Source organism: Clarias gariepinus, chromosome 3 (genome assembly GCF_024256425.1).
Source record: "Clarias gariepinus isolate MV-2021 ecotype Netherlands chromosome 3, CGAR_prim_01v2, whole genome shotgun sequence".
NCBI classification, from domain to species: domain Eukaryota; kingdom Metazoa; phylum Chordata; class Actinopteri; order Siluriformes; family Clariidae; genus Clarias; species Clarias gariepinus.
The window spans coordinates 35,927,556-35,952,801 of record NC_071102.1 but is presented as its reverse complement, the minus strand read 5'-3'; the positions used below and the strand labels follow the sequence as shown (position 1 = coordinate 35,952,801).

General features: G+C 39.6%; 2 protein-coding genes across 2 annotated transcripts; one reads left to right on the top strand and one right to left on the bottom strand.

Moving 5' to 3' along the window:
- Positions 1–9,000: 9,000 nt before the first annotated feature.
- Positions 9,001–12,649, bottom strand: fam210aa (family with sequence similarity 210 member Aa). The gene is made up of 3 exons (XM_053493425.1): positions 12,283–12,649; positions 12,072–12,183; positions 9,001–10,867 (listed from the first exon to the last, which is right to left on the bottom strand). The coding sequence occupies exons 1-3, from the start codon at positions 12,621–12,623 to the stop codon at positions 10,634–10,636; spliced, it is 687 nt and encodes a 228-aa protein (XP_053349400.1). The 5' UTR covers positions 12,624–12,649; the 3' UTR covers positions 9,001–10,633.
- Positions 12,650–13,839: 1,190 nt separating this feature from the next.
- Positions 13,840–20,199, top strand: rnmt (RNA (guanine-7-) methyltransferase). Its single transcript, XM_053491283.1, has 11 exons — positions 13,840–13,935; positions 14,695–14,801; positions 15,047–15,182; positions 15,341–15,463; positions 16,778–16,893; positions 17,124–17,305; positions 17,729–17,893; positions 18,497–18,614; positions 18,690–18,791; positions 18,997–19,030; positions 19,929–20,199. Exons 1-11 carry the CDS (start codon positions 13,920–13,922, stop codon positions 19,964–19,966), a joined length of 1,137 nt encoding a protein of 378 aa, XP_053347258.1. The 5' UTR covers positions 13,840–13,919; the 3' UTR covers positions 19,967–20,199.
- Positions 20,200–25,246: the final 5,047 nt, after the last annotated feature.

Here is a 25,246-nt window from a genome sequence, read left to right as displayed (position 1 = left end):
GGATCCTACAAATGTACATTAAAAAAAACAAGCTTAATTTTAATTTTATAACAAAGCATGTGACATTCTGTAATAAAACCTTGGTAAAGTTATAATAGCATGTTTGGATATCTCTTTTTCTCTATATTTTTTATTTCTACTATAAAAATATTTTTATTTTATTTTCTTCCAATGGTGCAAGCTTGATTGGTTCAAATGAATGTAACCTTATGATTATATTGCTCTTTATTGTACTCACTATATGTTACAAACCAAAGGGATCATAAGCAACATTTGTTTAGGATATAATAACGATTTTGCTCACCTTTCTATATAATTAAATGTATACTACCTTTCAAAAGTTTGGGATCACTTGCAAATTTCTTGACTTGGTAAGTGCATTTGCAAAATCAAGCACCATGGCTCTCATGTGGACCTTCTCAGGAAACTAAAACTTACCTCTGCTGCAGAGAAGAAGTTAGTTTAGAGTTTCCAGCCTTAAAAATCACCAATTAACAGCACCTCGGCACATTTGAATTACATTAACTGTTCAAAGGAGATTATTGCATATTTTCAACGCCTTCAGCATTGTTTTACAATATAGAAATAAATAAAAAAAGAACGACAATGGAGTCAGAAAGTGATCCCATGCATTTAAGCAGTACTGTATGTGTGTGTGTGTGTGCACACCTTTATACTTAATGTCTTGATTTCCAATATAGAACAACGTTGACTGTGTAACTTTTTCACTAGTCCTTAATATTGATTACACTCGAGTTCAAATTCAAGGTCTCTTGAGCCTGACCTTTAGCCGCTGAAATCTTTAAATTCCTGACCTCTGACCTTCTTTATTTGCAGACCTGTAATGGCCTCTGAGTGAGTGTGTGTGTGTCTTTTTGCTTTGAGATTTAATAGGGAGGAAAAACCACTCTGGGTTCATGGGGAGTTCAGGTGTTTGAAATTGGACCCTTGCTGGATTTAGTGTTTGAATGTTTTTGTTGGTGTTTCCTCTCTAGATTATGTGGATTGTTTTCAGCAGATGTTCACCAAGTTATATGTATACGGATACATTTTTTAACTCTATCCCATGCAAATAATGCAGAATAAAACAAAAACACTAATAATGGCTATAAACATTAGCTTAAGCAACAACAACAACCTGTTATTAACATTACCAAACACCAATATTATAAATTCAACACAAATATTCATGCACACTAATAAAATACCACCATATACACCAACATGTAGGACAGTTACCTACTAAACACCATCTAACACACTCAAGCAGCTAACTGGCTTAGATCTACATTTCACCCACCAACATTCTTCAACATTCACCAATAAACACCAGTAAAAAAAACACACACACACACACACACATCAAACACCACCAAACCAACTTTTACCAAGTAAAACACTAACAAACCTACACCTCTATCAAATACCATCAAACCAATACACATCTGACCACATACAAACCCAAACAACCCCATTTTCTTTTGACCTTTAGTCGGTAAGTAAACTGAACCACCTGCAGCATTTCTCACTGTCTGGACATTCTCTGCTTTCTGTCAAAGTGTGTGTGTGTGTGTGTGTGTGTCTCTGTGTGGAGAGGGGATATAGGGGAGGTGTTTCTGTGTGTGTGTGCGTGTGCGTGTGTGCTGTGGGGGTGAGGGACATCCCTGACTCACCCAGACGCTTTCCCTTTAGACTGCATTCATCATCCATCTGTCTGAGAGACCTGGTGTAGACGGCAAACTCAATTAGAATTGAATTATTCTCTCTCTCTCTCTCTCCCTCCTTCTTTCTTTCTGTCTGTCTTTCTTTTCTTTTCCTTATTTTCTCGGTCTGTCTCTCTCCCTGTTTCTGTTCCACTGTCTTTATCTTTATTATTTATTTTTCTGCTTCTCTACTTGTCTGCATGTATTTATTTTGTATTATCTCTGTCTTTCTCCTTCAATATCTGTTCATCCATTTTCTCCCAGCACAAAAAAAAAAGAAGGTTTTCAGCAACCCTTAAAAAATTCAATCACAGAACACACACACACACACACACACACACATAAACACACTCTGATTCATCCGAAATAGCAGCCATTCGCAGACACTTTCATTAGCATGAGGGCCAGACTGCCAAACATTTCAAGTTCAGAAAGAAAGAGAATGACAGAAGAGTGATAAACACACAGACAAATTGACAGACAGACAGACGGATAGATGGATAGCATGCGCATGCACATGTATATGCAGAATATACACAAACACACTCAGACACACACATACGCACAGAGCCAATAAGGTTTATAATAAAGACATAAATAATAATAATTAAAAACACAAACATATTCTGTAACGTAGCACTGTACTGTTTGTGTGTGTGCTGGAAGGCTAACCTGATGACTGAAAGTTAACCTAGCAAATAGAAAGCTAATCTACTGAATAAATGCTAAACAATTTTTTGATAGTTGTGCGATTGTATATATATTATGTATAACTTATATTGTGTATACCTGTGAATGGTTGTTTATAGTTGTGTGTGATTGTATGTGGTTGTGTGTAGTCATCTTTAATTGTATGTGGTTGTGTATAGTTGTGTAAACCTGTGTATGACTGTGCAAAATTGCATGTGGTTGAGTATAGTTACGTATAATTTTGTATGGCGGTACAGAATTATACATTATTGTTTATAATTTGTATAATGTAATTCTGTTTTATTGTGTGTGGTTGTGTAGAGTTATGTTTAAAAGTGTGTGTTGTGTATGTCTGGTTGTGTATACAGTAGGGATGCACCGAAATGAAATTCTTGGCCGAAGCCGAACAATAATGAAATGCTTGGCCGAAGGCCGAAGGCCGAATACCGAACGCGGTGTTTCGCATTTTTTCCATTTATTTTGCCAATTTATATTAATTATTTATTAAATAGTAAAAATTTGCTTTTTACTATTTTGTGTTGCTTTTCAGAAAAATAAATCAAATAACAAAAATACAATTTCAAAATATTTATTTAACACTGAAAATTTTTTTTTACACTCCAGCAGATTTTATACAAACAAAGCACAATATAACTATTTGGCCATCTTTGAAGCCCCCCTTCTTAAATAGCCTATGTTAGGTCTATAACTGACTGCTGAAAGAATGTAACTCTGTATGTCTACAACAACAAATGTGCATTAAATAGTGCAAAAAATGTGGATTCGCCGTGTCTTTCTCGTTCTCTGCATGATGTTCGTGGTGTCTTGATTTTAGGTGATAAATTAAACTTACGTTTTTGCAGATGCACCCCTCTGAACAATTCAGCAGAACAGTGTCTGCAAACGGCCGTTTTTGCCTCTTTCTCTGACACTTTAAAGTGCTTCCACACTGCTGACATGTTTGCTGCATAAAGCGCGCGCCTTTCACTCTGCGCGGGTTATTATTTGATCGCGTCATTAAAAACGTCATTGTTCAGCAAAATTTATTCGGCCTTTTTACTTATTTTTTAACTAATATCAGTTGCCGAACATTCGGTGCGTCCCTAGTATACAGTAATTGTGTGTGGTCATGTATAGTTATGTATAATTGTGTATGGTTGTGTATAATTGTGTGTGGTGGTGTATAGTTATGTATAATTGTGGGTGGTTGTGTATGTTTATGTAGAATTGGACTAATCCCCCCTGATAGTACCTCTACTACTGTACTTCTACTAGTCTACTAGTAGACTAGTAACCTAGTAACCCAGTGTAAGGATCTATCCAATGATGAAAACTATAAAGCACATCTGTAAGCCGCTCTGGATAAGAGCATCTGCCAAATGCCTAAATGTAAATGTATAGTTATGTAGAACTATGTGTGGTTGTATATAGTTATAGTTGTATATAATTGCATGTGGGTGTTTATAGTTTTGAGTAGTTAGTAGTATAGTTTGTATAGTAGCGTGTAGTTATTTATAGTGTGTATAGTTGTGTGTAGTTGTGTACGGTTTTGTGGAGTTATGTATAATTGTGTAGAGTTGTTTATAATTGTGTATAGTTATGTAGATTGTGTAAAGTTCTGTGTAATTGTGTGTGATTATGTATAATTGTGTATGGTTGTGTATAGTTGTTTGTAACTGCATGTGGTTGTGTACAGTTGTGTGTGGGTGTGTATAGTTGTGTGTAAGTGTATGGTTGTGTGTGGCTGTGTGCAGTTATGTAGAAGTGTGTATGGTTGTGTATAGTTCTGTGTAATTGGATATGGTTATGTATAGTTGTGTATAATTGCATGTGGGTGTTTATAGTTGTGCGTAGTTGTGTGTGGTTATGTATAATTGTGTGTGGGTGTGTATAGTCGTGTGTAATTGTGTGTGGTTATGTATAATTGTATATGGTTGTGTATAGTTGCGTATAATTGTTTGTGGGTGTTTATAGTTTTGAGTAGTTGTGCATGGTTGAGTTTAGTTGTCTATGGTGGGTATAGTTGTGTGAAATTGTGTGTGGTTATGTATAGTTGTGAATAGTTGTGTATGGTGTGTGTATGGTTGTAATTCAGTGTGATTATGTACAAGTGTGTATTGTGTGCGTAGATGTTTGTGGTTGTGTATAGTTGTGTATAGTCGTATGTAATTCAGTGTGGTTTTGTATAAGTGTGTATTGTGTGCGTATATGTTTGTGGTTGTGTATAGTTGTTTACGGGTGTGTGTGGTTGTGTACGGTTGTGTATACTTGTGTGTAATTGAGTGTGGTTGTGTATAGTTGTGTATAGTTGTGTATTGTCTGTATAGTTGTAGGTGTGTATAGTTATATATAGAGAAACTGAAAGTCTGTTTTTTTTCCTTTCTATTTTTGCTAGCTTTGATAGCTATAACATAAACAATTGTCCGTGGTGCGGAGTGTGTGTGTGTGGTGCTGCAGGTGTTGAGTCGGTGTGTGTGAGGAAACGCATTCCAGACATGTCGAATAATTCACCGCAAACAAGCCGCTGCAGCGCATCACACAAAAGTAACAATTACGAGCGCGCCCGAGGCGACGGCCTCCAACATAAACACGCTGTCAGTCAGTGCGCAGTACACGCCAGCTTCCTCCTCCCCCTGAGCGCGGCGGCGCGCACTGATCCAGCAACTGCTACACAACTCCGCCGTCAGAACAAATCAGATAATTACAGAGTGCTTATCACGACAGAAGAGGAAACTCTTGCTCAACTCGCTCGTGTTCTGCTGCAGGTCCTGCAGCCACAGCAACGCTTCAACAGCTGCACAAACACAACCTCGAAAACACACTGCTAAAACACTCACAACACATACGCACACCTAGACTAACATGGATAACATGGTTAACAGGTAGCATAAGTTAACAGCCAGCAGCTTAGGATCATACACACTGTGTTTAAATCGGTACACAACCACCACAAGACGCATCGCACACTGTTTAATAAAGTAACACAAAGACTAAACTATACACCATGTACTACACACACTAAATAGTACACTCTGAACTACATACACCCTAAACCATGCTTATTCTAAACCACATACGGTAAACTACACACTCTGAACTACACACTACACTAACTGTACCCTGACTGACACACACTGCATAACACACAAACACACGGAACTACACGTACACACACTGAATTAGACTATGCACTCTAAACTACACTCACTAACGTACACACACTAAACAGAACACTCTGAACTACATACACTAAACTACACTTATCCTGACTGACACACACATACACACACACACACACACAGAATTACATGTAGGCACACTGAACAAGACTCACTATATACACCGAAACACACACAAACACCAAACCACGTACAAGTAAACTACACACACTGGAATGGACACAATATACCTCACACACACTAATTAACACCTACAGGAACTGACCCCGCACCCCCCCCCCCCCCCCCCCCCCCCGCACCCCCAGCCCCCACCACACACACAATGACAGAGAAAAACAGGGTAAGACAGAACCAAGAGCGAGAGAGTGTAAGAGAGAGAGGCTTGCAGTGAACACCACAAACTCTGGCACTGTTGCCATGGGAAACTGTAACCAAAATTAACTTCATTACATTAGGTGGGTACACACACACACACACGCGCATGCTTTTTACGCATATTACTAAGAAACGTACCACTAGTTAAGTAAACCTGTTCGTCAGAAAGATGAATAGGGGGCTAGTTGTGATGTTACATATGCAGGCTATAGTGATAGGCTGATGAAGTTAAGCTCCGCCTCCACTGATCCAGGTATGCCGGGCATTCAGCAGCCTGAGGACATGCCCAGAGAAGCGGTGAGAGATCAAAGGGAATGGGGACTAGTGTGTGTGTGGGGGGGTGTGCGCTTCAGTACATGACACCTGGATTAACTCACGTCTACACACACAATCCTGCGCATAAATTACACATAATTACACATATTTACACTAAAGCCAGTTCTTGTGGAACAACAGCACCCGTTTAAGGGTCGTGTCACAATTCTGTAACAGACTGTGATAATGTTTGCTCTGAATCAGTGGGACGGCATAAACACACACACACACACACACACACACACATTCTCAGGGAGTGTGAGGTAATAATAAGGTTTTCCTGTACATCTAATTCGCGTTACTCCATCACCTCTACTGTACTTCTGCACCTTCTGCTTTAAGTTTTGCATCTGCATTGTAGCAGTGCGCATGTGTCACTACACACTGCTTTTGATATCTGGATGTTTACGTGACACTTTTGTGTATAATACCTGGGTAAGTGTTTGTTTTGAAAAGCAGAAGAATAAACAAACAAAACCTGCAGACAAAGCCTCTGGGTGGGCAAATGATGCTCCTGGTTGAGCAAATAATGCCCCTGGGTGGGCGAATGAGATCTCGGTTTTGGAAAACGAGGCTATGGCTTGAGGAAATCATGCCTCTGGGTGCACAAATGAAGCCTCACATTGGGGAAATTAAGTCTCTGGGCTGAAAATGATACCTCATTTTGAGTAAATTAAGCCTCTGATTGGGTAAACAATGCTTCAGCTTGGGCGAACAAAGCCTTTGGGTGGGCAAAGAAAGCCTCTAGGTGGGCAAAAGCAGCCTTGGCTTTGGTTGAAAGATAGCAGTTTTAAGATGGTAAAAAAGAAGCCTTTTACATTTTTGTATTAAGGACAGAAACAGTCAGAAGTAAAACTGGGTACTGTGAGTTTTCAAAAGTTTTTAGCACATTGTAAATTTTACATTGCGCATTGGTTTCTCAGTTATTACTATTTGATTAACTTAAAGAGAGAGAATAAATTGAGACTAGTAGATGAATGAGTGGAGAGAAATTAAAGAGAGACTGGAGAAGGAACGAGTAGAGAGAGATTATAAAGAGAGACTGGTGGGGGAACGAGTGGAGAGAGATTATAAAGAGAGACTGGTGGGGGAACGAGTGGAGAGAGATTATAAAGAGAGACTGGTGGGGGAACGAGTGGAGAGAGATTATAAAGAGAGACTGGCGGAGGAACAAGTGGAGAGAGATTATAAAGAGAGACTGGTGGGGGAACAAGTGAAGAGAGATTATAAAGAGAGACTGGTGGAGGAACGAGTGGAGAGAGATTATAAAGAGAGACTGGTGGAGGAACGAGTGAAGAGAGATTATAAAGAGAGACTGGTGGAGGAACGAGTGGAGAGAGATTATAAAGAGAGACTGACGGAGGAACAAGTGGAGAGAGATTATAAAGAGAGACTGGTGGAGGAACGAGTGAAGAGAGATTATAAAGAGAGACTGGTGGGGGAACAAGTGGAGAGAGATTATAAGGAGAGACTGGTGGGGGAACGAGTGGAGAGAGAGAATAAAGAGAGACTGGTGGAGGAACGAGTGGAGAGAGATTATAAAGAGAGACTGGTGGAGGAACGAGTGGAGAGAGATTATAAAGACAGACTGGTGGGGGAACAAGTGGAAAAAGATTATAAAGAGAGACTGGCGGAGGAACAAGTGAAGAGAGATTATAAAGAGAGACTGGTGGGGGAACAAGTGGAGAGAGATTATAAAGAGAGACTGGTGGGGGAACAAGTGGAGAGAGATTATAAAGAGAGACTGGTGAAGGAACAAGTGGAGAGAGAATAAAGAGAGACTGGTGGAGGAACGAGTGGAGAGAGATTATAAGGAGAGACTGGTGGGGGAACGAGTGGAGAGAGAGAATAAAGAGAGACTGGTAGAGAAACAAATGGGAGAGATAAGGGGTAATAAGACAATAAAGAGAGAATGGTGAGTGGAGAGAAAATGAAGAGAGACTGGTAAAGAGGTGAGTGGGGGGGGCAATAGAGACGGGTGGAACTAATGAGAAAAAATAAAGAGAGACTGGTGAGGGGATGAGTGAAGAGAGAGAATAAAGAGAGACTGGTGGGGGAACGAGCGGAGAGAAAATATAAAGAGAGACTGGTGGAGGAACACTTATGTTGCTGTGGTGTAAGAAGAATAAAGCACTGATATATAAATAAGCTTACTAATTTAAAGAAATATGTTGATGATGTCATAACCCACTCCAGCAATTACAAGCAAACTCACCTAAACACACACACACACACACACTTGACTCATCAAAGCCTGGTTGTGCTGGCAGCCTCCTTTCCCTTTTCACTGTTAGATGACTCATAGCTCAATTAAAAACACACACAGATACACACACAGAACACTGCTGTCTGTTCGAATCAAAGCAACACACAAAGCAGCAGGTTTCCTCAGGTCAACAGCATCTGTGTGTGTGTGTGATGAGTTGTGACTCAGTGTAACCTCTCTGTCTGTATTACTGTCACTCCTCAGTGTCTCTGTGTCTCATTACTGTGTGACACAAACACACACACACACACACACACACACAGATGGAATGACACAGCAACCACTGCTTTCACCATCCCATTTCAGCTCAGACAGAAGGCGAGAGAGAAAGAGACAGAGAGGCAGACAGATAGAAGATTTAGATAGACAGATAGCAAAAGAGTCACAGAAAGAGAGAGACAAACTGGAGAGAGAGAAGACGACAAAAAGTGTGTGTGTGAGAGAGAGAGAGAGAGGAAGCAACAAAATTTTAAACAAACCCCACTGTCAATCATTTTTTAAAACTTTCTAATTTTATTCATGTCAGTTACACTTGAGTACTGTAACACAGGAGCAGAACCTTTGGATTTACAGACAGGAAACATTTGCATAAGGTTCTGATATAAATATGATCAGACTGAGGATTACGCTGATCCTGACTGAGGCGTGTGTAATCGGAGTTAATCTGATTAATCCATCTCTGCGGAGTTAAAGCTGCAGTCTGTACAACTAACAATATTTATTTACATACACCCTCAAACGGCATGGTTTTTCCTGATTTTTAAATGACTAAATTTTTTAATCTACATTTGATCTACACTGTAAAACAACGCTGAAGATGCCTAAAAATAGACAATAACTCCAGTTGAACAGTTAATATTGAGATGTGTCTGTTACTTATGATCTATAAAGCCTTTATACCGTTTTTTTATCTGGTGTTTGTTAATTGGTGATTTCTGGGGCTGGTAACTCTAAATTAACTTCTCCTCTGCAGCTTTAGGAAGACATGAAGGCCAGCTGTTATACGTGTTATTTATTAGTTTATTTAAAAAATCCAGTTTTGTTTTAGAATGTGGAAAATAACTAGAATGTATCCAAAGTTTTGACTGGTACTATAATTTTTATTTTTTTTAAATATTCATTAAGAACATAAAACATCATGGTTCAACACATCGTTTCAGCCCAGAAATGAGCCCTGCCCCAATTTATTGAGTTGCTCAGGTCCGCCCACTTTCCCTAAAAGGAATACAGATATAGACATGGGTACAGTCAAGAGACGCAGGTACAGACACACTGGGAGGTAAAGAGAGAGAGAGAGAGAGGGAGGGGGAGAAAAAGATGGAAGGAGAGAAATACAGAGAATAAGAGAGAGATGGAGGAAGAGAGATAAAGAGCGAGAGAGAGATTCAGATAAAAATAGAGGTATAAAGAGATAGAAAGATAAGGAGCGAGAGATACAAAAAGACAGACTCCATGTGTCAATTGCAGTTTCACTGCTAGACAGGAACAAACTGCTGTTTTAACAACTTTATGCTAACTTCAGGTCTGTGGTAGTAACAGTGTTATTTAAGACGATCAGTACGCTCAATTACCGCGTTCACCAGCATGACCTCCTGGCGTTAATCATCGTCCTATCGGTGATTATAATTACTCATAGAACTAATAACACAGAATCTTTAATCATTCTTAATATCATCTTTGGTGATAAAAGCTGTTGAAGAAGATTGCTTTTCATTCCTGATAGCTTGTTAACATATGTAACGACAGACTAACACAAGCTCAATACATTAAATACATTAAATCGTTTTAAGTTAATGGATGACATTTCAAGTTTCAATGTCTCAATTTTTAGATGACTTTTCCAAACGCCGCCCTCTCAACATGGCGGATGATTTGTAGTAGCTAGAACAGCAAATAATCTGCTGATCAATGTTGCAGCTATCACAAATATACACAACAACAAAAAAAATAAATAAATAAAGAAATTGTGTGGGGGTGGAGCTAGCAAGTCACGAAAATGCCGAGTGAACAGAAAGTGATGTCAGGAGTGACATCTCACATGAAGGTTTTTAATTTATTTTTTTATTAATTTGCATTTATCGCTCGTTGTTTACTTGATGATGATATCAGTCGTTTTTCTTCCGGAAGCCCACTTTGTCTTTGGTCTCCTGAAGTTTTTCCGTGAACTTGTCCTTGGTTTCTTCGATCCTCCCGGAGAAGCGGTCTCTCGTCTCCTCCATCTTCTCCTGCAGGTACTCTTTAACTGGCGGGGGTGTCGACATGTAGCCGTGTTTACGCAGGTACTTCACCGACAGAGACGTCCCACCTAACGTCAGCATGTAGCGCCCCGGGGTGGCAATCTGCAACACAAATTTATTTTAACTGATTCATTATGGTGTCTCTGAAGGGACATTTTTATTTCTCTCCTAGGCAGCAGACTCTTTAACGAGAACTGATTGCTTGATGTTTAATTCATTTTCTGCAGGTAAGTCGACTCAGGAGTCTCAGGAGACCGTTTCTCTCACACAATTGAATCTGTTTTCTGATTGGTCGGGAATATTGATGGACACTTCTGAATGGCTGTCAAGGAGGAGGTTTATTTCTCTAATAAGAACTTTTGAAGAAAAAAGGTCTGCTGTTTTGGGGATAAATTTTTTTTTCTAATATTTATTCCTTAATAGCAAATGCCTTCAACAATAAAATACAATCTGTAAATAAAGACTGTACCGGATAGCGTGCATTGTCTCTGCGGTCTGACACTGAAATAAACCTGACTAATGTTAAAGTGCTGATGAAAGCACTAAACCTCATCAAGTTGTCGAGCCTCATATCAAAATGTTCTTGCAAGGATTATTTCGGGATGGACTTGTGATTATTTTAAACTCTATGACGAACAATACAAAATTAATAAAATTATACAGACATCATGAAGGAAGCTGCAATAATGCACAAACCGCTGTGTGCTTTCTAATGGATAAACGTCTTACATGATCACAATTCAGACTTTTAAACACTGCTCAGGACTGAAAATGTGTAAACCAAAGAAAGAATATCTGGAGTTAAAAGAAACCAGAGCTCAAATCAGGACAAACTAATTGATCATGAACTTCAAATAACACAGAAAGGAACCAAGAATCTCAGGAACATCAGGAGCTGAAAAAACATGCAATGGTCTGAAGATAATCTATACACAGTTTGGCTTTTAAAGAAGTTCTCCTCAGGAGGACCAAGCAGAAATACACTTTGCTGGTGTAATTACTAATAATGGCCACTAGATGGGGAAGTGACTAGGAAGACTAGTACTTTAAATGGAACAGGAGATTCTCAAATGCATTCTTTATGGTTTCTACTAATTGACATTTATTTTATCCTTAGATTGAGGAGGGGGGACGTTTGTTTTTTAGTGAAAGACTGCAGAGAGAAAATTATAATTATGCACAAAAGGTCTGTTTCGGGTTTTGGGTCCTGAGAGGTTGCTGAAAATGTTCTCTTTTCATAAACATGTAATAATAGCAAACATATAAGAGGATGCCACTTTATAATGACACACTGATGACCTCTGACCTTATACATGGCGTACGCAGTCAGTGCGTAGCCGCTCTGGGAATTTTGCAGGAGTTTAACGAGTTTATCAGGAGCTCCGATATACTCCAGGAATGGCACCAGATTCACTCCTCTGAAAAGAAATAAGAAAAACAGTAAAGACAGGGAACATTTCTTTTGTGTGAGCGTGAAACAAAAGACATTTTTAGTCGTAGTCCATGGTCCTGCTTACTTCATGGCAGCGTAGTAAAAGCCACTAAACCACATGCAGGAGGTGAGCAGGTGCACAGGAATCATCACTTTGCCATACTGCTTAAAGGTTTTCTTAAATCTCTGAGCGAGACCCATAGACTGGTCCTGAAGAGGATCTGGCTCTGCCGAGTCATCCTTCCCATCTCCAGGGGGGGTTGTCCGGAGAGCCGAGGATGAGGACGAGGAGGTGCAGATCCAGACACATCCTGATCCAAGACGGTTCTGAGAAATAGTGAGAAAGTCGTGGGACGGGTGTGTGCGGACGCGAGCGAGCGAGCCGAAACGCTGGAGGTCCCGAACACACAGGAAACGCATCATCATTTTCAGATTTTCAGGTGATCAGCAACAATGTCACTGTGAGGATCAAAGAGCAGATGACATGAGATGGGACACAAGTACAGCTGTTTAACTGTGAGTTACAGCCCCCCCCCAAAAAAAAAAAATCATATTTTTATTAATATTTCTTAAGGTTTTTGTTATTATTGTTTACTTTTTATTTTAGACAGTCAGGTGGAGCACAAAAAACAGTTACTAGAAATCATGTTTACATTTACAGCATTCAGCAAAAGCCCTTCTCCAGACCTACATTTTTATCTTACTCCCCTAAGGAGCAGGGTTAAGAGCTTTGCTCAAGGGCCCAAACAGGGGCAACTAGGTGGTGCTGGGGTTTGAACCAGAGTGAGGGAAATATGGGAAATATTGCACAATATCCTAAAAACTTACATCAGTTTAGAGTAGTACAGGCCTAAAACCCAATACAACATTATTATTAATACTAACCAGTACTAACCAGTAACAGTTAAACTTTTTAATTTTATCCAGTAGTATCTCACACACTCACACAGACGAGTCCAGTTGGGCTTCTTAACCTTAAAAAACCCAGCATTATTAGGATAAAAATATTAATTATAAAAATAAATATACCAAACAAAACAGAAACGACTCCGAATGACTAAAACCCCAGATGTTCACCTGTACGTGTAATCCACTTCTGCATTTTATATTCTAACTTTCTTTAACTTAAAAACGAGCAGTTTCCAGCCATCAGCACCGGCCATGTTCCGGCTGTCACTCCCACTGCCACGTGCGCTAAACATTCTGGGAAATCGAGTGCACCATCTGTCACGAGGACACTACGTGCGTGTCTAAAAAACTACTATTACCAAACAGCCACGCGATTCGTTTTGAATTGAGTAAACTTTATTGCAATGTTGTCATCAGATTTCAAAACATTTCTAAACACTTAATTTCAATTAATTGACGAGCTGAAAGAAGATAAATGAGTTAGAAAATTAGCATATTTTAATACGAATACATTTTCTGTGTGCGTGAGCAAAAGTTATAAGCGGCGTATTTATTTGGGTCGCGACGGTTGGTATTCACTATGATGCATTAGTGCCACCTCCTGGTCATGGACTGCAACATCTTCCCTTCAACCGCGGTCATTTAGTACGCTACTTAGAAAATGGGTGGACTCTTCTTAGTGTGTCTGTCAAATCAGATCGCTGTGTTTATGAATAAGATTGATCAGCCAATCCTCGATTCGAAGGCGGGGTTTGTTTCCATTCCTCGCGCGCGTGACGCACGCAGCAACGCGCGCTAGACGCGGTTTTCAAGATGTCGGAAGACTCGAGTGAGTAGCTCTAAATGCGTGTTAAAGCTGTGCGTATTCGGTTAATAAAGAAGCTGTGAGTACATGTCGAGGCAGCACATTTTAGTGTGTGTGTATTTATATTTCAGACGCGCGAAACAGAGTTTGTTTTTGGTGTTTGTGTATTTGGAACGCATCTTTCATTCTTTGCTACCTAGCCTAAGCTCATGTTGTGACTGGGTTCCAAATGCAGGCTTAGTTGACTAGGTAGGGTGCTGTAGCTTGCAATTAAACAGTGTTGCACGGGCGTGTAGGGGGGACGGATGTGTTTGAGATACCACTGCTGTAAATGTTCTCTGGTTTGTTTTTGGCCCATTGTCTTGAGGGTGTGTTTATACCCTATTAGATTTATTTACTAGATTTAACAGCTTTATTAAAAAGATATGTGCAGGTTGAAAAGTGAGGTAATTCGTTTTATGTATGTAAACATAACATTAACTCATTTATTTTGGATACTAAATTCTTTATTTATTAATTATTTATTAAAATATTTATTTTAGTCTTTATTTATTCTTTAGTATTTCGTATTTATTTACTATTTATTGTTTTTAATAGAAATTTATTGACTGGTATTGAAAATGGTATTGAAATGTCTGGTGATTTAAACAAACCTGCTTAAACCTGTTTGCATGTTATTACTTTCACTTTTATTTCTTTTGTTTTTGTTCCATTGAAACACCTATGCATGTTCAAACAGTCCCAATAAAGTGTGTTTTTTTTTTTTTTTTTTTTTTTTTCCAGGATTAAGCTCAGCAGAGGGAGGAATTAGGACACTTCAGGACAAGCGCCCGCTGAAAAGGAGGCATGATGGAGACGAGGACGAGTCTCTGTCTCCTAATAAAAAGCGGGTAAAGTCTCCCACAGTGCCTCTCTCACCTTTACACATCAGCGCCTGTCCATCTTTCACCCGTGGTTCTCACTCTTATCGCCTGTTTAACACCTGGTCAAACAGACAGGTCTTTTTCTGGCTGTGTAATAACTCTAAGTTGTGCTGTAGAACGTATCGTGACCCCTCATCAAGGCAAATAAACCATAACATCTTGGGTAAAGATTTGTAATTGGGGTTTTAAATACATGTCCGTGTCTGATGTAGGACACAGGGGAAGGTCACAGTCAGAAGGTGGCCACACATTACAACAGTCTGCAGGAGTGCGGCCTGGTGGAGCGCAGCAGGAGCCGGATCGTCCACATGCGCAACTTCAACAACTGGCTGAAGAGCGTTTTGATAGGTAGCGCACACGCACGTCTACGCCTGATTGTTATCTTTGTCCATTGATTATTTCATATTTTCTGGCCCCAAGCTGCAGCATTGTAAAATATGTGATCTGTCTGCACTTTCTTAAATATGATATGTATCATTAATGTAAACCTCTGTGTGTGGTATCAGGTGAGATCCTGGACATGGTGCGGCGTGACAGGAGGGAGGTGTGTGTGCTGGATCTGGGCTGTGGGAAAGGAGGAGATCTGCTGAAGTGGAGGAAGGGGCGCATCAGCAGGCTGGTGTGTGCAGGTAAAGCTCTCACCTGCTGTCACTATCGCCGTCAGAATCAGGGGTCACATGCAGGAACAGGAAGTAAATCGGCAACACTACCTGAACACTGCCTCAGCTGTATCTGAAACCATTTACTAGATCTGTATTATACATTTACATAAAAGGTTGGCACTTTAAACTAGAATAGATATATACATATACAGTGGAACCTTGGATTACGAGCATAATTCGTTCCGGAAGCGGGCTTGTATTCCATAAAAAATAATGGAAACTCAAATTATTTGTTTCACAGCCTAAAAAAATGTATACATAAAAATAATTTACACAAAATCTAAAGTAAAAATAAAACAAATTAACCTGCACTTTACCTTTTAAAAAAAGTTAAAATAAATCCCGACAGATAAGTGTTTCCGGTTTTGTGTGTGTGTGTGAAGCCCATCCCGTCCCTAGAGAGAGTGTGTGAACCGGCACTGGACATTTTTAATTTTCCGCACACACGTAAGAGAGACTGAATGGTTTTTTAACCTTTTAGTGAGACTTTGTTACACAGTAAATCTTTCTCCTTTCTAAATTGAATTTCACATAAACACACATTAACGGAAAGACTGTTTTTTTGGAAAAATTAGCAAGGAACATCGCTAATGTTTCGTGTGAGCGCTTAATAACGGAATAACTGCTGTAAAGAGTCGTACACACACACACACACACACACACACACACACGCACTTAAGGCGAGAGAGAGAGAGTGTGTGTGTGTGTGTGAGACCCGGCACGGTGTCAAATTACACGCGCGCACAAGTGTGTTATAAGAAACGGTACACGCGCGCTGTACACATAAAAACACAAACACAAAATAAAATATGTTTTACTCACACACACACACACACACGTGGTCACAGTGTTATAGTAAACAGTACACGCGTGCACGGATGTTAATTATACGAGTATGAGACCAGCACTAAGACCCAGCAGGGGAGACGATTTAACCACAATTCTGCAGCGCAAGAGAGAGAAAAACCATTTGTTCGGTTGTGATCACGTGACGCTTGGCGTCAAAACAAGAAGCGCATGCGTGATGCATGATAACCAAGACTTGCTTGTTTTTCAAGTCAAAATTTATTAAAAATCCTTTCTTGTCTTGTGGAACATTTGCAAAATGCGTTACTCGCAATCTGAGGTTTCACCAAGATGTTTTTTTTAAAGTATGTAAAAATGTTGCATATTGTTGTCTGTCTGCAATATTCTACATTGTGATTGGGTACGTATTGTGTGATTGGGTGTGTGTGTTTCTCTCTGTGTGTGTGTGTGTGTGTGTGTGTGTGTGTGTGTCAGACATTGCGGCAGTGTCAGTAGAACAGTGTCAGCAGCGTTACAATGACATGAAGAAGAGGAGTCACCCCAACGAGCGCATCTTCACTGCCGAGTTCATAACTGCTGACTGCTCCAGGGTACTCACTCACTCACTCACTCACACACACTCAGAGTCTTTACCTATAAAGACATCAGCAATTTCTTTGTAGTAATCATATATGCTCACAAAACTGACATATTTGTAAAAAGAGTAAAATGTGGATATTTAAAGAAGACAGAATTTTTTGCATGTGTGCACACAATAGTGACTGACGTGACTGTCTAACATATAATAACTCTAAAATTGGAGTTTTGTGTGTGTATAAAGGAGCTGCTGAGTGAGAAGCTGAGTGATCCTGAGCTGCAGTTCGATGTGTGTAGTTGTCAGTTTGTGTATCATTACTCGTTTGAGAGCCAGCAGCAGGCCGAAACCATGCTGAGGAACGCCTGCGAGAAGCTCCGCCCCGGGGGCTTCTTCATCGGGACCACACCAGACGCCTATGAGCTGGTGTATGCGCGCACTCACACTCATGATGCATCACACTCTAATATAAAACACCCACAAATACAGAAAGAACTAAATGAAAGAGAGACAATTTAAAACATTAAATGAAAAGATGGAAAAAAGGAAGGGGAAAGTCGAAGATGGTTAAGGAGAATAAAGTAAGGAAGAAGAATAAACATAGGAGAGAAGAAAGAAACAATTAAATGTATAAAAAAAAATTAAGAAGGGAAATGGGAAAGAAACTGACAGCGATGGAAGAGGATTGGATAGTGGGAGGGATGAGAAATTAAGGAAAAACAAATTAGATAACAAAGAAAGAGAAGTGCTGCAGCCTGCCACTAGAGGCCTCCAGAGACGTATGCAGCCATTGTGATCTACTCCGCAGGAATAAAACCCTGTGAGTAAATTTCCTTTTGCTCCTTTTACAGAAAGCGTTTGGAGCAGTCGGAATCCAATAGCTTTGGGAACGATGTGTACCGAGTGACGTTCCAGAAGAAAGGCGACTACTCGCTGTTCGGCTGTCAGTACGACTTCAACCTGGAGGGCGTCGTGGACGTGCCCGAGTTCCTGGTGTATTTCCCTCTGTTTGTAGAGTGAGTTTGCATCACACGTCTTACATGGTCTTTAAGAAAGACACCGAAGTGGAGGAGGAGGGGGGTGTGGGAGCTGGTCACGGTGACGCATCCTAATTATGAACAAAAAGGTATAGTTTTACAAGTATTTAATAAGAAGACAGAGTAGTGTGAAATAACATCATTTAATGAGAAGAATAATAGCAAAAATTACGACCCGGTTCAAGTCAAACTGGGACTTGCGATGAAATTTCTGGTGAATGAATGTTTAAAAGCGATTTAAAGAACAGACTTTAAACACATTTAGGTGACTTTTAAGACTCTTAATATGTTAACACCCCCTAAAAGCCCCAAATGGTGGGTAAATAAAAAAGAATCCTTAAAAAGGACAATTGGGCCCTTCACACACTATGATGACATAGGGCCCTAATAATAATAATAAGCAGTAACAAATATAATTTTTTTTTATTTTTATTTTAACCGGTACTACCACAAGTGACCAAAAGGTGGCTTTCATGCTCTTTCCAAGCTCATGTTTAATAAGTGTAGAGTTGTAGTTGTGTAATAATTCTACACAGTAGGATGTTTGTATGATGTGAGGTGTGTGCGTGTGTATCTCTTCAGAATGGCGAAGAAGTACAACATGCGTCTGGTGTACAGAAAAACCTTCCAGCAGTTCTTCGAGGAGAAGATAAAGGACGAGAGGAACAAGAGTCTCATGCAGAGGATGCAGGCGCTTGAGGTACAAACACCGGTCCGTGTGTGTCCATCTGTCCATCACTGTCTGTCTTTATCACACTGTGTGTGTGTGTTACAGCAATACCCAGCAACTGACAGAGAAGGGTTAGTGTGTGACGGTGAGGGGGAGTATGAACACGCAGAGAAAAGAGCACGGAGCACCGGGGTGTCACTGCCACTGGTCAGATCTCCCACACTCACGCATACACACCTACATATCCACCCTCTGCACAACAGCAAACATCAGTTAGATTACAGCAGCCCAATACACAGAGCACGACACACACTGCGCCTGCAGCATCGCATGCAACTGTAGATATTCCCTCAAACAAACACACATGTAATATCCTGTGTGTGTGTGAATCTAACGTCTGGTGTCTTCACAGGGGACGCTATCCAGGTCGGAGTGGGAGGCAACAAGTACGTACTCGTTGTTCTTGTGTATCTGAGTGCAAAAGTTTCTGCCCCATCATATGTGGGAGTATATTAGAAAAAACCAAGAGTTTTGACTTTAAAAACTTAATTCTAGTGTTTAAAAAGAGACTTAAAAAAATGTATTACTGTAAATATTTCGTAAAGGTTTCATTTACTTTATTATCTGTGAAACCTGTTGCTGAATGATGTGGTATTAATAAAAAGTAAAGCGCTTTGTAGCAAGAGAAGGGAGCAGGTGGAGGAAAATCTAGTGGAAAAGTGGAGGAATGAAGGTTAGCCGTAGCAAGACGGGATACATGTGTATGAGTGAGAGGGACACAAGTGGAACAGTGAGGCTACAGTGAGCAGAAGTAAAGAAGGTGCAGGACTTGGGGTCAACGGTCCACAGCAACAGTATGTGTGGAAAGAGGCGTGTCCAGGCAGGTTGGAACGGGTGGAGAAGGGTGTCAGGTGTGTTGTGTGATAAGAGTATTAGCGAGAATGAAAGGAAAGGTGTTCAAGACAGTGTTGAGACTAGTAAAAGAGTACATCTGTAAAAGGTTGGAACTGCCAGGCAAGAGGTCTAGAGGAAGACCAAATGGGAGATTTTTTGATATACTGTAGAGAGGACATGAAGTAGTTGGGGTGAGAGGATGCCGAGGATAGGGTTAGATGGAGGCAGGTGATTTGCTGTGGTGACCCCCGAAAGGGAACAGCCAAAAGACAAAGAAGGTGATGATTTAATGCAAAGTAAAAAAAAATATATATATATTTTAATTTTCACTCAATCTTACATGTAAATGCAGTTTCTATATCTTTTTTTTTTTTTTTTTTAATGAAATGTGTATCCGATTATTTTTACACACAGCCCGGCTAAGTGAGGTGTTCTTTCCCTGTGCTACAGGTATCTACCTGGTGTTTGTGTTTGAGAAGATCGCCTGACCTCCAGCGGCTCTAGAAACACCCTCTCTTTATTATCTTAAGTTTTTATTATTCATTTTTTTGAACAAACTAGGCAAAGCTGCTAAGTTTCAGTTTAACACACGGTTAATAAAGGTGTGTGCGCGCGCACGGTCACTGTTTTACAGTTCAGTTGTTTTCTTGTGATGGGCTGATACCTTGTGGGGTTGAAGTGTAAAATAAAAAGTCCAATGTGTATTTGGTGTAAAAACTGATTTATCACACCACTGATGATTTTCGGCGACATGGTGGCTTAGTGGATAGCACTGTCGCCTTGCATCTCCGGGGGTCCGGGTCCGATTCACAGCCAGCCTCGGGTCTGTGTGCATGCAGTTTGCATGTTCTCCCTGTGATTAGTGGGTCTTCTCTGGGTTCTCTGGTTTCCTCCCACAGTGAAAAGACATGCAGGTTAGGGTAATTGGTGTTATCAAATTGCCCATACTGTTGAATGAATGTGTGTGTGCGCCCTGGATTGGATTGGAGATGGATTGGCACCCTGTCCCCAAGTCTCTGGGATAGGCTTCAGGTCCACAGATAAAGCGGATGAGACGATAACGTTTTTTCACAGTGCACTGAGACACTAATAAAAACACACACACACACACACACACACACACACACTACTGGGGATCTGAGTGATTCTCTAAGAGCTGGCTCACTGACCTCACAGTAAGTTTTGTACTCAGTGTTTTCTAAAATGATTGTGATTAAGATGAGACATTTTTCCTATTAAGACTGAAAAGAAGCTGAACCGCTTCACCTCCTGCTGCAAATTTACATTAAAAAATTGGTACACTTGTTAAAGAAATGGGAGTGTAAAGAGTCCGCACCGTGTGTCTCTGTGCTGCTAAGTCACAGTGATGTCATGGAATAGCTTGATGTCGCAGGAATCTTAAGAGCTGACCTTTTAGTTTTCTCATTTTAATTAGTTTTAAAATAAGAGTCACTGTTAAAGGTGAAAAATGTATCTGTTCTATATCTGCTTTGGTATTACCCATTGTGTTTTTCCTGTTTTACTGCGTAAATAGTTATTTAATATAGCCCAAACGATCAAAGATTGAGTCTAATGAATGAGTACGTTTTATATGTAGATTTAATAATCGGGCCAGGTATAAGAGATTCAGTTTAGTTGAGCTGTCTTCATTAAATCTGCTGTTCTCTTACTGATAATTGTGATTTTACTCTTTTCATCTTGACTCATGACAATTTACCACGAGCTAGGACGTTCCACTCAAAATTTAACAGCAGTCTTTTAAAAAGCAATTCTTTTGTAACAGGGTTTTATCTTTAATTAGAGAGGTCAAGCGACATAGTAATTTATCCCTAATGAATAAATGGATTGTCTAAAATATAATGTTAGGTCTATTTGCACTCGAAAACAAATGTCAACTATATTTAAAATACAAAACTATAGGCAGAATTATTTCCTGGGCTCAATTAAGGAGTGGGTTTGACGGTCCAGTTATATAAACATTTCAGGACTGAACTAAGAATTTTATTATACTGTATGTTGATTTATTGTAAATAAATGTTTCGTCACCAACGCAGATAAGTGATACTTTTTTAGACACTTGGAGGTCCATTACATCTTTTTGTGATTATAAGCTTCTGGCACATGTCCTAAGAAAATAAGATAAAAATGAAGCACAATATTATTGCTATCAACTTATAAAAGGGCAACAAATTCACAAACACTGCACCTACTTGATAGCTTTATTAGGGCTTAAGTACTATGACATTAGCCCTATTTCGTCATAGTGTGTGAAGGGCCCGATTGTTTTCCTAAGGATTTTTCCTCGCAGCATTCGGGGCTTTTTGGTTCAAACTTTTTATTGTGTAGTCATCATGACAGATATAAATTTAAGCGATTGTCCATTTTTAACAATATAAACATGCAAAGAACAATAAAGCAAGCATCAAGTATACAATCAAACAAGAACCAACAACCACACCCCAAACATTGAGAAAAAAAACAAACAAAAAAAACACACACACACAAAAATAATAATAATAATTTTTTTTATAAATTAATAAATAAAAAAACTAATATAAAAAATAAAACATAATTACACTAAACAGAAGGCAGAAAATTGCGAGATTTAAAATTTGAAATAAAAGATTGCCATTTTTTTAAAAAGCAACTACTCCCAGAGCATCTAATCTTTTCTAGTTTAAAAAAGAACATAGTATCTACGAGCCACTGAGACGGAGTAGGAGGCTTAGCAGATTTCCAGTGGATCAGAATACGGCGCCTAGCCATTAAAGAGGTAAATGCCAAAATATCGAGTTGTTTGGAACTAAACTGAGACCAGACGCGTGGATCCCCAAAAATTGCAATAGCAGGACATCACTGTAAAATAGTTAATCCAGTAGGCTTGCAGCTTAGAACAAGTGAAAAACATGTGACTTAAATTGCACTGAGATGCTTGACGTGTCACAGTCGAATATATTGCAGATAGGCGGGCCTTAGAGAAATGAATTCTGTGTAGTACTTTAAATTGTAAAAGGCTCAGACGAGCACATATTGTACTAAAACGTATTCTGTCCAATGCAGCGGCCCAGCATTCCTCTTCAAAGTCCTCTCCAAGCTCCCCCTCCCAGGCTCTTTTTATTTTATCAATAACACTGCCATCTAAAGATAATAATCGACCATAAATTCTTGAGATTTGTGACTTATGATGAGGGTTAAGCTTCAAAAATGATTTCCATTCTTGCATAGGTGGTAAAGAGGGGTAGCTAGGAAACAGAGTGGCAGCACAATGTCTAACCTGAAAGAACCGAAACAGATGGAAATTAGGCAGCCCCAGTTCTGAAGACAACTGCAGATAATTGCAAAAGGTACCTTCTTTATATAGGTCATGAAAGCATCTAATGCCTTTTCTGTACCATTGCTTAAAAACAGGGTCATTAATAGATGGTGGAAACATGTTATTGTCCTGTAACGGCATTAATGTTGAGGCAGAGATAAATTTGAAGTGTCGCCTGAATTGACCCTAGATCCGAAGGGTAGATATGACTACCGGGCTATGTGTTAAGGAAGTAACGTTACAAGATAGGGGTGAAGTAAGCAATGCCAATAATGAGGTAGATATACATGAACCTGCCTCCAATCTGCACCACAGTGCACTGGATGGATTGAGCCAAAATATTAATTTATGAACATTTGCTGACCAGTAGTAAAACATAAAGTTGGGAAGAGCTAGCCTACCACTAAGCCGACATCTTTAAAGCAATGATCTCCGCACTCTGGGCACTTTACCACCCCACAGAAAGTGGCTAACAATCTGGTCAATAGATTTAAAGAAGCGCTTATAGGAAGAAATAAGGGAATGCACTGAAAAACAAAGAGAAATTTAGGTAAGATATTCATTTTAACTGCATTGATTCGACCAGTCAATGATAAATATAGGTTTCTCCATGCCTGAAAGTCAGACTTGGTCTGCTCTAACAACGGAGAAAAATTGGCGGATAACAGAGAGGGTAGGGATCTGGTAATATTAATGCCAAGATACCTAAATCCTCTTTTACTTATTTTAACGGGAATGTCTGTCTGTAAGAGTCCCATAGCCAATGCATTAACAGGGAAGCATTCACTCTTCTGAAGATTCACGTTATACCCAGAAAATGATCCAATTTTTTCTATAATGGATAAAATATTTGGCAGACTCAATATTGGATAATAGCAAATCATCAGCATAAAGTGACAATTTAATTTCAATACCCGCGCGGACCACGCCCCGGAACAGAGATGACGACCTCAAAGCAATCAACAATGGTTCAATGACCAATGCAAACAGCAACGGGGAAAGTGGACACCCCTGCCTTGTTCCCCGTCTCAGATTAAAATAGCTGGATCTTACATTATTGATGTGTATACTAGCCTGGGGAGAAACATATAAAAGGCGTATCCAAGAGATAAAACCATTCCTAAACCCAAATTTTTGAAGCACTGCAAAAAGATATTCCAACTCCACTCGGTCAAATGCTTTCTCAGCATCAAATGTATTCACAACCTCAGGTGTTACAGCAGAATGTTTAGAGTGAATTACATTTAGAAGAGTGCGGACATTAAAATATAACAGTCTCCCCCTAATGAAACCTGTTATGATCTTTGGAAGTATGTTTTCCAGGCGAAGAGCCAATACTTTGGCCAAAATCTTGGCATCTACATTCTGTAAAGACAGAGGTCTGTAGGAGCCACACGACTTGGGATCCTTATCCTTCTTTAGAAGGAGAATTATGGATGCTTGTGTTAGTGTCTCTGGTAGGAAACCTTTCTCTAAGGATTCCACATAAACATCCAAAAGTAAAGGGACCAATTTTCTTTATAATTTCTTAAAAAACTCAACTGGAAAGCCATCCGGCCCAGGTGCTTTATTACACTGCATCATTTTAATTTCATTTTACCTTCTGGATCAGATATCAAATTACCTGATGAGTCCTGAATCTGTGGAATCAAGCGACTACCTGCCTGACGTCTTAACTGATGTGCCAAGAGCCGACTAGCTTTATCACCATATTCATAATAAGAACTACGAGTATGCAACAGAAGCCGTTCAGCATCAGTTGTTAAAATGATATCAAGTTCAGCCTGCAGATCCTGACGCTGTTTAAACTGAACTTGTGAAGGGAAGCTAGCCAACTGTTGGTCAAGGTGGAAAATAGCAGAAGTAAGCTCACATACTCTTGCAGTGCGATGTCTCTTTAAATTTGCAGAGTAAGAAATAATCTGCCCTCGGAGGTATGCCTTAAGTGTCTCCCATAGTAAGGAATAAGAAACTGTGCCATCCTGGTTTGTAGCCATAAAATCATCAATTGATGTTGCAATGAAATCTATAAATTTTTCATCAGACAAAAGTAGAGAATTAAACCTCCACGATGAAGAATATGGAGGTTGTACAGATAACTGCATATCAATGCTGAGAGAAGCATGATCCGAAATAACAATAGCGTGGTATGAAACTGATGTTACTTTAGAAAGTAATAAGCTATCTATAAAAAAATTATCAATGCGGGAATATGACTGATGAACTTGGGGAAAAAAAGGAGAATGCCTTAGCTTGAGGATTATAGAATCTCCAAGGGTTGACACATCCATTGCTGGACATAAACTCTGCAACTGACCTCGACATCGATGACAAAGTCCTTACCTGAGAGCCAGAGCGGTCTATAACCGGATCCATTACACAATTCAGATCCTCAGCGAATATCAATGAGAGACTATTCAGTGAGGGTAGAATCCCAAATAACCTATTCATAAAG